The 14744-nt window shown below is 34.4% G+C and overlaps 1 protein-coding gene across 1 annotated transcript; it reads right to left on the reverse strand.

Annotated features, from left to right (window-relative positions):
* Positions 1–505: 505 nt before the first annotated feature.
* On the reverse strand, positions 506–4363 carry LOC142642770 (putative disease resistance protein RGA3). Its single transcript, XM_075817191.1, has one exon. It carries the CDS (start codon positions 4179–4181, stop codon positions 753–755), a length of 3429 nt encoding a protein of 1142 aa, XP_075673306.1. The 5' UTR covers positions 4182–4363; the 3' UTR covers positions 506–752.
* Between the last annotated feature and the right edge of the window lie 10381 nt (positions 4364–14744).

A 14744-nucleotide genomic window follows, 5' to 3' on the forward strand; every position in this document is an offset into this window, starting at 1 on the left:
ATGTTATAATAACTTTTTATTATAAAGTTAGATTCGAGAAAAAGAATAGTAAAGATAGTGATTGACTAATTGTTTAAGCATTTGATTGGTTAAGTAAAGACTTAGTGTATTATTTATTTATGGATGAGTATGACTGTGTGAGTCAACAAAAAATAGAGGGCCAATGGGTTTAATTTTGTCATTTAATTTAAAATATTTTTATAAAAACAATGACAAATAGATAATGACAGATGCATAAAATAAAAGCATTATACAAACTTGCCCCACCTACCCACATAAACAATAGATAATGGCAATTAAGATTGGACAAACAGGAAATCTCTAAGAACTCGAGCAAAAAAAAAAAAAATATATATATATATATATATATATTGAATTGTCCATAGCAATTTTAAAATACACAAATATACAAAATGTAATGACTAGTGTGTCACAAAATTGAATTGAACCTCTTTTTTTTTTGTGGAGAAAAAGAGAAGAAAATCTGAACACCAACAGCATGCAAAGATTGAAGGTAAATGTACCATTGTACTGTCCACCGAAGGCATCATGGGTTTAGTTTAATACATGCATACATTAGAGTAATGCACATGTTAATATCCATATTAAAATCCAAATACAATTTGATTAGATAAGAAACGAAAAAAAAAACCATTAAAAAAAAAAAAAAAAAAAAAAAAAGGAAGAAAGCTACCTTTATAAATAAACTTTTTTTGAAGCGTGTTGACATTGCCATCTCAGCGTTGACCAACTTAGCAACATTTCAGTTTTCGTAGCGATCCCCAACCCGTCGATGATGATGTCTCCGGATAAGAAGTGATGTCAATGTTGGTGATGTGAGATATTTTATGCCAATCCTCTCCACTGTCTTTCTTGCACCGCTTCTCCAGATGTGGACATCCCGCGATTTCCAATCTTTTGAGTGCCGTAAGATTCTGTAGCTCGTCTGGTATAGACATTAGCTTAGGGCAGTACACAATTCCCAAAAATGAAAGCGATGTGAGGCATCCAATCTGGTTAGGCAGAGAAGATAAGTCTTCACAGTTCCAGATGTCTAGATAACGGAGAGCAGTTAGATGTTGAATACCCTCTGGCAATGAAATTAACTTCGGACACTTGTTAATATATAAATCCTCAAGTGCAATTAAATATTGAATTCCCTCAGACAAAGAGCAGAATTTGTTGCAGCTACGAATGGATAATCTCCGCAGTGACGATAAGCCCTGCAAACCATTCATTGGTAAGGACAAAAGATTATTACACTCCCATATCCTCAGTTCCCGTAATGAATGTAAGTTCTGGAGTCCTTCTGGAAGACTTTCAATATTGTCACAATATCCAAGATGAAATTCATTCAATGCAGAAAGATTATCCAACTGATTAGTCAGTGACTTGAGATTGAGCATATAGGAAATCTTTAACATTTCAAGCATCTTATGATTTTGCAACAATCCATCCGGAAGAACTGTCAATTCATCCATGTTTTCAATCACAAGGGAAGAAAGTGAAGTGAGATTCATCACTGGCTTAATTAACATTGCATAATTTCTTCTCATAGTCAAACCTGTAATGGAAGGAATAATAGGAATTTCAACTAACTTTGGGCAATCCGTGATATCTAATGTGCTTAGGCAGGGAAAATTTTCTCCTCCAGTCTCTGTTCTCCATTCCTCCAAATCTCGCATCTTCTGTAGCCTAAATTCCTTCAATGAGGGAAACGAAATTGCACCGTCTCCATGGAACTCATTGCCAATATATTTCACAGCATGCCAGCCAGTTATATTAAGAACCTTGAGGAATGGTAGTTTGCCAAGAGTCGGAAAATGTTCACATCTTTCCCAACAAATTAGCGAAATTTCAACCAAATCACAAAGAACTGAATCTTGAATCCATGCTGGAATTTTTGAACCATGATAGTTGTTTATGGACAGTACTTTCAGATTTGAATGAGGTTGGAGACCATCAAGAACATCTTCAACATGGTCTGGTACATGGCTTTTATTGTCACTTTGCCAAACCAAACTTAGCGAATGAAGATTTTGTTTTCCAATCAAATTTGCATTTTTGGCATCCACTGAATTTTTGACATTATCAAGTTCCTTTATTATCAACTTGTTTTGAAGGTTTAGCCCTTTCAACTCACTTACTTGATAACCTTTTTCCTTGCCAACAATGAAGAGGCTCAATGATTGGAGGCAAGTTAATTGTCCTATTCCTTCAGGCATACGAGTAAGAGAAAAACAATTAGTGATCCCAAGATACATAAGGTTTTTCATGTACTTCATACCTTTGGGTAACTTACAAAGAGAATGACAACTATCTAGTTTCAACGTTTGCAAGTTCAAGAGGCAGGTTGTTGATTCTGGTAAAACTTTGATCATAGACTTACACATGTCAAGATACCTTAAATGTTTTAAATTGTTGATTGATCTTGGTACTTCCGAACCGACAGATCTAAAATCCAATACCTGAAGATACTTTTGTTTCAAGAAGAATGGCAGAGAAGCTTTACAATCAGATGTACCGAGGCATGTGCGTAGAGATCCAACTTTACATAGGTCCTCATTCAAAGAAATGGCTCGCGATGAGTTCCAGTCGAAAGACATGTGAAAGATCCTGCCTGCAACCTTCACAGCTTTACCGAATTCCACTACAAGGCATTCATGACTCATAATAGATTGAGCAAGGTCATGCACGAGGTCATGCATTTTACACGTTATATTGCCGGGATATTCCTCCTTGACGTCTTGAAAGAAAGACCTCCATACTAATTCATTGAAGATATCAACACCAAAATCATACGACTCCAATGGTCCTTTGAAGGGAATAAAACCATTAGCCATCCATAGTTGTATCAACTCATTCATCTCAAGGATGTGATCTTTGGGGAATACACAACAAAAAGCAAAACATTGCCTTAGATGTGGAGGTAGATGGTAATAACTCAACTTGAGGGCCAACAAGATAGAATTGTTACCTATTGGTAAATCCCAAATCTGACTTTTTTCCACTAATTCCCAGTCACTCTTCCTACTTTTTAAGGACATGAGGCTTCCAAGAGCCTTTATAGCTAGAGGCACGCCTCCACACTTCTTCACTATTTCCTTACCAATTGATTCCAATTCTGATTTCTCTTCTACCCTTCCCATCCCAAATGCACGTCCTTTAAATAAGGACCAAGAATCATCCTCTGACAAGCATCCCACGCGGTGTATAGGATGTAATGTAGCCATCATTCTCGCAATTGTTTCATTCCGAGTTGTAATTATAAGCATACTACCTTTCGCTCCACACGTCAACATATGTTTTAGGCAGTCCCATTCCTCATGGTTCTCGTTCCAGACATCGTCCAATACAAGTAAAAATCTCCTCCCACACAATTTTTCTTGCAAGTGTTGCTGCAGTGGATCTAACTCTAATAGATTACATCCACTACCATCAATGGATTCTATGATTGCCCTCACCAGCCTTATTATCTGGAAATCATCTGATACACAAACCCAAATTCTCAATTCAAAATGCTTCTCCACCCTTACATCATTGTAGACTAACTGTGCAAGTGTTGTTTTACCCAAGCCCCCCATGCCCCATACAGCATAAATGGCCAGATTATCTTGATCATCAGACACATTAGTGAGCAACACCTCAATGATCTTTCCTTTTTCCTCATCTCTTCCATAAATCACACTTTCATTCACAAGTGAGCAAGTTTTTCTCCTTTGTACATCAACAACTTCCGTGTTTATAACTCCCTCACTCAAGTGGAATTCAAATCTCTCCTTAGAAATGGCATCTAGTCTATCCCTCACATTCTTCAATTTATGTGCCATTTTCATGCGAAATATAAGTCTGTTTCGAAGAGAAAAGAAGCTACTTACTTGGCTTGTCGCACCTTTCTCTCTCTCCACCTTTCGCATTAGAGCTTCAGTTGCAAACTCGTCCAGAACATTATCCGCGTCACAAGCTACATCTTTGAGCTTTCTCAGCCAATCCGTGATAGCTTTACTGTTCCACTGCTTCTCCTCTGCATCTTGGACAACGGATTGGATGGTAGACATCGTGCTCTTCAGTTTGTCAAGCTCAGCTCCCAAGCCCCAAGCAACTCCAAATTCTTGAAGTGCAGAAGTATTCAAGTTCCCCACCACAGTGTTCACCAAGGCAGAAAGAAGTAAGTCCGCCATATGATCTCTCTTTCACTCACTCTGGGAATAAATTGCTATAGGAATACAGGATAGTTGAAGAGAAGTGAATTGCCAGAAGGGAAATGCCTAATCAGCTAGAATTTTGCTTCAAGGCCTAATTTACCTGTGTCTTTCTACTTTTGGCTCCACTAGGCGTGGACTTGAGTTGACTTAGCATATTCTCTTTTGGATGGTATATTCTTAGTGGGATTTTAATTAAGTTTTACATCTTTCTCTTCTTAAAAAAGAACTTTAGCAAGCATTGGTTAGTGATTTTCACATCTGGCTCCACACGGTTTTGACTAAACCATCCATTAGTGGATTCCACATCTACTCCAGCTCATTTGATTGCTCCTTTGTTACTTTATATCCCAATAATTTCTCTGAAGGATCAATCAATTACTCCACTAATTCTGTCACATTGGGGTCGGTGACAGTGACGCTGTCATATTACTTTCTCTTTACCTCATTGCAGTATTGTAACTTTTGTCTTTTGAGTTGTTATCCACATGACATGAATATCAAGGGGAAGTAATGAATACTCCTGTTTAAAAGAGCTTTAATCAACTAGGTGTGTTTTTGTATACATATGGGTGAAAAAGTGTGAGAAAGTGTGTAATATTGTTTGAAATGTGAAAATATAAATTAGAACTCACTTACCATTACCAAACAAAACTTTAGTATTTGTTAATTGAAATATTATTGTTGCTTTTCTTTGTTGATGCTGGCCCTTCCGAGATTTGGAATGCATAAAGTTTATTTCTACTTTGGTTTACAGTATATTCCTTCACTTAGCTTAGCTATAGTCTTTTATTTTGTGATAATCTTGTTAGTTTGTTATCTATACAATTTGTCATAGCCCTCTCTTTATTCCGTTTGAATTGCTTGGCTCTAAGATATGAGAAACAAAAACTTGATTCATCTAGCTGTGGAACTGCACTGCTAGTCTTGTCATGTATATGTGTGGAGATCGAATAGATGGAACTTGATCCTTAGACATAAAGAGAGGGGGGCTAAGTAGCAGTTATACAAACACTAGACATGGTTGCAATATAAGACATTTTTTTTTTTTGGAGGAAAGCAACATAAGACATTGATGCAATACAATAAAATAATGATATGACAGTATTACATCATATATATATATATATATATATATATGTATGTATATTGAGAATATAAACATGTACTAAGTTTAAAAAAGCATTTTTAAAATTAATATTGTGGGGGTCAAGTCAACCTTGCTTGGACTAGACTAATGTCGCAATTAATATTTTTTGTGGGAATGAAGGGATAGCTCACAATGAGAAATCCAAGGAGACCAAACTTAGAAACAAGATGGTAGAGATGATACAAAGACCCAAAAATACTAACATATAAGACTACACTTTAGGCTATATTTGTTTGGAGAGATTTTAGGGAGGATGGAAAATTGAGGAGAGAAAAGTAGATAGAAAGTAGTTTTAGTGGATGTTTGGTTGGGAGGAGGAGGGAAAAAAAAAAAAAAAGAAGAAGGTGGTGGACCGAGGTGTTTTCTCCTCGAGCCTACCAAAATGTTTTCTTCTCAAAATGGGGAGAAACAGGAGGGACGCGCGGGGGGGGGGGGGGGGAGAAGCTCAATAGCTGATGAAAATACTCATGTGTAATTGCACATGGGCTTCGTAGTTTCATTGCTGGTTTTTTTTTTTTTTCCTTTGATTTTTATTTCCGTGACTCTCTCTCCGTTACCTTAAGTTTCCATTTTTTTTTTTTGCTCATCTTCCTTTGGCTTGTGCTATTTTTCTTTTTTTAATATAGAAGTGTCCATACAAAATTTTTTTAAAATAAAAATATTTGTTACTTTTTTATTTTATTTAACGGAGACATAATTGTAAATTTATACCAATTTTATTTTTCATCCTCTCATTTTTCTTCTCAACTAAACAAATAAGTTTTTTCCCCTTATTTTCTGTTTCCAAAAACAATTTTCTATTTTTGAGACTAAAAAACTTGTTTGGCAACCCAAAATAGATAGAAAACAAAAACTGTTATCAAAACTCAATTTAAGAAGGAAATTGAAAACAAGTAAGAGGCTGTTTTCAGTTTCTAATTTTTAAAAGTTAATGAAAACACACATTTGATTTAGTGAATTTGTCTCATTTAATGAGTTAGCATTAGAGTTCAAATCCTAGGAATAACATATTTTAGTATTGTTTTTTTTTTTTCAAAAACCTATCTTTTTAATTTTCTCTAACCAAACATGTTTTTGATTTAAAAATACAAGAAAATTGTTTTTTCCTTATATTCCCAAAAACACGTTTTTGAAAATAGAAAACAAAAACTGTTACCAAGCTTAACCTATATTTCTCTCTGTCTCTCTCTCTCCCCCATATACCATGGGGTTGTCCCTTATTTATGCTAATGTAAGTAGTGAGCTTGTAATGATATGGGCTCTGTTAGACATCAGATTCGCCTTTTGGAATTATACTAGGAGTACGTGTTTAACCCACTATTTATACTGCCCACTTAAAAAATTAATGCGTAGGCCACCATTGTCTCTTGTTGACACCACTATTGCAGCTATTCCTCACAATTAGTGTCATATCTTGAATAATGTGCTTGTTTGTGGAGCATCCCCAAGCATTGTGGTTCCTTGCCATATACCTCGAGCAAGTTCTCCTTGGCTTGTCGATTTCAGATGAAATTCTCCTTGACGAGTGACATTGAGCCAAACGAAGCTCTTTGGTATGATATGGGCTCCTGAGTGGACCCCCTTCATCAATTGGGCCTTCTCTATTTTTCATTGGGCCTATGGCTAATGGCCCAATACCAAGTGGGCTATTTATTACCCCCCATTAGCAAGCATTAATTAGCAAGCATCAAACGAAGCTCATTTGATTGCTCCTTTGTTACTTTATATCCCAATAATTTCTTTGAAGGATCATTCAACTACTCCACCAATTCTGTCACATTGGGGTTGGTGACAGTGACGCTGTCATATTACTTTCTCTTTACCCCATGGCAGTATTGTAACTTTTGTCTTTTGAGTTGTTATCCACGTGACATGAATATCAAGTGGAAGTAATGAATACTCCGGTCTAAAAGAGCTTTAATCAATTAGGTGTGTTTTTGATATACGTATAGATGAAAAAGTGTGGGAAAGTGTGTGTAATATTGTTTGAAATGTGAAAATATAAATTAGAACTCACTTACCATTACCAAACAGAACCTTAGTATTTGTTAATTGAAATATTATTGTTGCTTTTCTTTGTTGATGCTGGCCCTTCCGAGATTTGGAATGCATAAAGTTTATTTCTACTTTGGTTTACAGTATATTCCTTCACTTAGCTTAGCTATAGTCTTTTATTTTGTGATAAACTTGTTAGTTTGTTATCTATACAATTTGTCATAGCTCTCTCTTTATTCCGTTTGAATTGCTTGGCTCTAAGATATGAGAAACAAAAACTTGATTCATCTAGTTGTGGAACTGCACTACTAGTCTTGTCCTGTATATGTGTGGAGATCGAATAGATGGAACTTGATCCTAAGACATAGAGAGAGAGGGGGCTAAGTAGCAGTTATACAAACACTAGACATGGTTGCAATATAAGACTTTTTTTTTTTTTTTTTGTGTGGAGGAAAGCAATATAAGACATTGATGCAATACAATAAAATAATGATATGACAGAATTTTCTCGTGTCTTGAAATGTGATCTCGTTAAGTGATTTTCTTGAAATGTGATCTTCAATCACTTAACAAGACACTAAATACTTACAACTTAAGTTACATTTGCACATATTTTGAGAATAGTTTGCCAACATTCATGAACACATAACATTAACAATTTTCCCTTTGACAATCCATAAAAATACCTAAAACATAAGGAAAACCTAACAGCTTAATTATATAATATCTTGTAATCTATATTTCTTCTAACCACACTTTATTAGCCTAGACTTTTGTCCATTTGGCAATTTTATGTCTTGATTTTTAATTAACCAATATCCTTTACTTTAAAGAATGAGATCTTACCAACAAAGGAGTTGTCAATTTATTAACACTACATATTCACTAAAAATTGTACAATTACAAGGAAATAACAGCAATGTACTAGATTCTCCAAAAAGAAAAATACAAATACAAATGTACTAACAATTTTAGAAGGAAGTTAAATATGTACTAATGAACTAAGTTATTGCGTCTAAAGAAGTTGTGCTAACCTTCTATGTGTTATTATGTAGGTTTTCTACTATTTTAAAAACCGGATCGAACCGACTAGTTGAGTGAAAAATTAGACCCAAAATTGGTCCGATCAAAATTGGGAATCGGTTTCTTTTTTTGTTCTTTGACTCTTCCAATGATTAAACCATGAGGTTTTCAACATATATTTCTAAATTTCTTTGGTGTACTCTAAAATTTTCCAAATTTAGATTTATTTAGATTCACTCCCAATACATGTATTTGCAAGTACTGTTTAAGTATAGCTTAGGGCCAATTCCATGATTGACTAACAAAACTCTCCAAATACTAGTTGAACAAGTTCAAGACTAGGGTCCGTTTGTTTTGGCTTCAAACCGTTTCAGGAAATCATTTTCTGCAAAACCGTGTGTTTGGTTGCGCATGGAAAATAGAATTTCCGGAAATGCATTTTCGTTGACCGTAAAAATAATGGGTTTGACCTGGAAATGGTTTGAAGTGAAAATTTTCACTTCAAACCATTTCCGGACTCAGATGCGCAAAGAGAGAGAGAGAGAGAGAGAGAGAGAGATTGCGCCCCAACTTGCGCCGGCGAGATCGCGCCTTTGCCATCGCCATCGCGAAAAACCCTTCGCCATCGCTATCGCCTCAACGCGAAAAACCCATCGTCGATCGCCATCGCCTCGACACGAAAAACCCTTCGCCGATCGCCATCGCCATCGCCATTGCCTCAACGCGAAAAACCCTTCGCCATCGCCGATTTGATTCGCGATGCCTCAACGCGAAAAACCCAATCGCTGGCGAGATCGCCGATCTGATTCGTTCTTCTCTGACCGGATTTGATGAATTTTTTTTTTTTTTGGGTTTTGTTTGTGTTGTGTTTCTGTATTGAGAAATGATATTATTTGTTTGGGAGCTGAGAAAATATGAGCAACAAGTAGAAAATGTGTTTTTCATAGTATTTTCAAGAACACAACCAAACACTAAAAAATATTTTTCGAAGTATTTTTTAAAATACCATCAAACACTTGAAAATTTTTTCTTTTCTGAAAAATATTTTTACCTGAAATTATTTTACACCCGAAAAATATTTTACACCTAACCAAACACAACCTAAGTGTAAATGGAAGGCTCAAAGCAATTTGTGACGATATATCTCTCATGATCTTAACTTTGGCATTTGTAGCTTTTGTTGGAAGTACATAAGGGCATCCAATAGTTGCTATCGTGATCCTTCTGTTGTAGGAGCACAAGAGCCTTATGTTGAAATCCATTAATTGTAGTCCTCCACAACGCAAATAGGTTTCATAATGGCCTTGAAATTTGCAAAAGCATATAAAATGTATGAATAAATTATTTTAATGTATCGATAATAAGTACCGGAGGTCATTCGAATTTCAATGTTTTGGTTGGTTTGCTACGTATCTCTCTCTCTCTCTCTCTCTCCTATTTTCTAGTAACTAGAATCACATTTTGCAAATGAGAAAACATTGGGTCAGGAGCTGGCGTAAAAGGTGTGTTTTATGCCAGCCAATCCTGACCTGCTACGTCACCTTTATTTTATTTTATTTTATTTTTTCAGCAGAAAAAGATTAAGCTTAAGCCTCTCTTCTCTTCTCTCCTCCCCTGATCTGTCCATCTCTAAGTCAAACCCACGACCTCCATTCTCTCTTGGCAGTACACAGTGGTGTAGTGAAAGCAAAGTTTTATGAACAGCAAAACAAAAGTAAAGATTTTCTTGTTGCAAAAGTAGTAGGCCATTTTAGCTGTACTACTAAACAACCCACAAACAGAACTCTCAGAACCAAGAAAGAGAGAGCTTTGAAAATTGGAAACAAACAACATGTTCAAAGTGAAGAAAAGCTATTTGAAGCTTCCTAGAAGCTTTAAAAATCTTAAACAAGCATAAGTTTTCTCTCTCTCATTTTTTTACATGAGGCTCAAAATGAATAAAACTTGCGTAAAATTAAAAGAACAGAAAAATCCCACCTTCAAACTCTTCAGTTCTATGTCTGTTTTTTTCTTGGAAACCCATCAAAGAAGCTTCAAAGTGCTTGCTGACATTGGCGCTTATATCAGATAAAAATCGAATTTTGACCCAAAAATCTTCACAAGAAAGATGTAAAGAATCATTGCATAAAATTAAAAGAACAAAAAAATCCCACCTTCAAACTCTTCAGTTCTAAGTTGTTTTTTTCAACGAATCTGACCCCCAATGTGAGTGCAAAAATCTACAGTACCCATTAAAATTGCACTCTTGAGATTTGAAGTTTTGGCCATGGCAGTGGTGTTGGTGGCTTGTGTTGAGCTTTGAAGCTCCGGCCATGGAGGTCATGGGTTTGATTCAGAGATGGAGAGATCAGGGGAGGAGAGAAGAGAAGAGAGGTTAAGGCTTAATCTTTTCTACCGAAAGGGGAAAAAAAAAAAAAAAAGGTGACGTGGCAGGTCAGGATTGGCTGGCATAAAACACACCTTTTACGCCAGCTCCTGACCCAATGTTTTCTCTTTGCAAATAGCCTCTTGGATCATTGACATTGTAAGCTCAAATAAATACCGGAGGTCATTTGAGTCCTCTCTCTCCCCTTTTTTGGTCAGCTCAAATAAATAAATAATAAAAAAAATGATAATAAATAAAAACCCTATAGTCATGTTTTCTTTTTGGCATTGTCGATATCCGATTCCTCATATGAGTTCTAGGAATTACGTTTGCACATAATGACTAGTCTTCTACAAAGAAAAGGATCCATTCCTCTCTATGTTTCACTGCAAATAGATCCTTTTCCTACTACAAAGGGTTTATAAACCTTCTGTTTTCGTTGTACTATACTAATATTTAATTTAAAACTAGGATGACACCATATGACTACTAAGTTGAAATAAAAAGCGGTATCCTAACCATTGCCAAAACAATCACAGAGTTCATCTTTTTTGGGTCTTTGGGAGAGAGAGAGAGAGAGAGAGAGAGAGAGATAGAGAGAGATATTATCTGGTGCAAATTCATGATTATCAAGGGCCTAGCATGAGAGATACAGAAAGCGAAGGGGAGCCAAGAAAGATTTAGCCTATGGCCGAGACAAAGCATATTGCTTGCACAGAAAATTTCGGTTAAGTCATCCCTGGCTCAACTCCACTCTCTATCTCTTCATGCAAGACACATAGACAAATTTCACTGATCTTCTATATACCAGTTTCATGTCTTTCTTTATTTTAAATCCTTCGTCGTAATTGACATATATATAGGCAGAGATATATCCTTGGAGTTGCACATTGTATTATTGATTGGTTGGAATAGAATCTGGAAGATGACTGTGTGATGGGAATGTTGGGATATGATGCGTCAACGGGAATTTGTTCTTAGGATGATAGTCATGATAGGATTTTGATACAAACTTACAGGTCTCAATGCAGGGACGGACTCAGGATTTCAAGTTAGGGGGCCCAAGAAAATTAAGCAAAAAAAAAAAAATTCAAATATGCATCCATATATTATTAACAAACTATCAACCCATACAAATACACAAAATCATTGAGATGTAATCATTTATCAACAAAAACAAAAGAGACAAAACACTATTGTTTCTTAATACATTATTTATGAAAATGGAACTCGACACTATAAATTTATTATGCACTACCAACAAGCACTTTTCCTAATTTTACCATTTTTATTCCTTGAAAGTTAAATCAATGTTCCTCTTTCTGTTACTTGTCTCTAATATTGCCCGTTTCAGGGTGTTTCGGGGTTCTTAAAATATATAATAATAATAATAATAATAATAATAATAATAATAATAATAATAATAACTGTTACTTTTATATAAAATAATGAATTTAATTTAATTTTTTTTAGAAATCTTAAATAAGGTGGGATTTAAAGAAATATTTATTTATAATCTTATTCACATTTTATATAAGATTTTTAACTTACTATTTACTTATGACAATCTTGTAAATAAAGAAGAATATAGGATTATTTTTTAAGTAGGAAGTTTCCTAGAAGTTTCCTCTCCACTGCTCAACACGTGTTTTACTTTTACCATTAGATCTCTTTTCTCTATTTTTGCAACCAAATTTCTTCCTAACAGTCTCTCACCAAGGAAGCAATGCCAGGATCTCAAATTAATTCTTTACTCAAATATTCTTTCATACTTTTAGTCTTCATCATTTGACCATGAATCTAAGCACTCCTCTCTTCTCCTTCTCAGCATCTTCTTCTTCACGTCCTTCGTGCTACAGTAAGACAAAGATCAAAGAATGCCATAAGTAAATAGTAAGTTTGCCTAAGTTTCAACTAGTTCAAGAAGGCAAAATCTAAATACGGGAGAAAAATGAAGAAATTGACCGAAACGAACGAAACGGGCTGGAATGGGTCTCGTTTGGCAGCGTGAACTATGAAGATTGGAGCAACGAAGTTGGATTGGCCCGATCAAGCAATCGGTAGGAAGATGGGTCTCTCGTGGCGGCGTGGGCGTGAGTGCCTCTCAGTCTATCTCGCAGGAATTAATTTAGTTTTTCTGTCTCAACTATTCTCTATTTTTCTTTTTCTTTTTTTATTCATTTTTGCTTTTTTTTTTTAAAATAAAATTTGGATTTTCTTTTTTTATTTTTATTTTTTAAGATTTATGGGTTAATGGTTCATGATTTTGGAGTGGCCCAAGCTACAAGGTAAGGGATTCAGATCCTCTAGAGTTCCTAGGGTACTCTACCAAGTAGAGTTCATTAAATCCTAACCACTCTTTAATAATTTAATGGTCTAGATTTTGCCATGTCAGCATTTCATTAACAATCATCTTAATTGTTTTGTTTACAACATTATTTTATTATTTCAAGAATATTATTAATGAAATGCTGACATGGCAGAATCTAAACCATTAAATCATTAAAGAGTGGTTAGGATTTAATGAACTCTACTGGTAGAGTACCCTAGGAACTCTAGAGGATCTGAATCCCTCATATATATATATATATATATATATATATATATATATATATATATATATATATATAGACTGAAAACTTACCTACTAATGTTTTTTTTTTTGGCCACGGGGGCCAGGCCCCCTTGGGTCCATCCCTGTCTCAATGGCTAATATGTTGGTTTTCTGAACTAATTTTTTTCTCATAGTCAATTATTTTGGGACCCTCTTATTTTGGCTACAAACTTAGTTGTAGCTTAAGGCTAACACTCTCAGTAAACAAATTAATATGATTATATATTTTGAAAATATAAGTTGAATTGCATGTTCTTTATGTTTTCAAAACACATGTCAAATTTCATGTCAATCAGATTTTATTTACTATTTGATTCATAAGCTTATTTTTTATGTATAATTTTAGACTACAAAAACTCAAAATTTAAACAATCGATTGATGACATAGTTATTAATCTTTGATTTTCTCTTGAAATTTTGTAAGTATGGAATATACAACAAGAAAATGTAATCCAATTATGGATTTATCAAAATTCACATCTAATAAAAAAAATTAAGTGGAACAGTAGCCTTAGTTTACAACTAAGTACCAAATTTTATCCAAAGTTTAATTATGTTGGACCTAAAAAAAATGTAGGGTGAAAAAAAAAGCTTGTAAGAGTAAAAAAAAAAAAAAATTTTTAAAATTTATATATAATTATTTTTTTCCATGTCAGAGTGGTTCTGTGACCACTCTACCTTTAATGTGGAGTTGTCCATAGCTGGGAACATGAAAGAATTTACGTTAATGAGTATTTATTCGTAGAATTTTATTTGTGAATTCATGATAAGGTTATGACTCAAGTTCAAGAATATGCGAGAACATCAAGATTGGTTTCCTATCCTAGTTCGAAGGCATTATACATGTACTTATTGATGCACTAGTAACCCTAGTTGATAGTAAAAGCCTTAAAAAGTCTAATTTATTTATTTATTTTTTATCTATTCTCCCCCAATTAATGTGAGTATCCTAGGGTCAATTCATTTTGAGTGTTGGCAAACCTATATCAAAACCTTATTCAAGTAATTAATTGTAAATTTTAGCATCTAAATGCGTGTATTGAAGATCTACATTGGAATATGGAATACACAAGAAATTAGCTCAAAATTTGGCAAATTTACAACAATTAAAATAAATTTAATGAGCGTTACCCTTCTAAATACAATGGAAATGCAGTGTAATTGTAAAAAAAGAAAAAAAAATCAACTAAAATTTCAAAAAAAAAAGTAGTACATTTTTTTGCCCTGAATTTTTTTTTTTGCTAAATGCCCTGAAAATTTGAATTTTTTATATTTTTACCATTCATGTTTAATTTGCCTTTCTATTTTACTATTTACCTTTCAAATGGACTAAAAGAAAGGGCAAAAATGAAATATTAAGAGTCCGTTTAGTATGTATAATTAAAAATTAAAAAT

This window comes from Castanea sativa, chromosome 7 (assembly GCF_040712315.1).
Source record: "Castanea sativa cultivar Marrone di Chiusa Pesio chromosome 7, ASM4071231v1".
Taxonomy (NCBI): domain Eukaryota; kingdom Viridiplantae; phylum Streptophyta; class Magnoliopsida; order Fagales; family Fagaceae; genus Castanea; species Castanea sativa.

Excerpts from the sequence above, each read along its gene's own strand:
- LOC142642770 (XM_075817191.1), bottom strand. The coding sequence starts at position 4,181 with ATGGCGGACTTACTTCTTTCTGCCTTGGTGAACACTGTGGTGGGGAAC.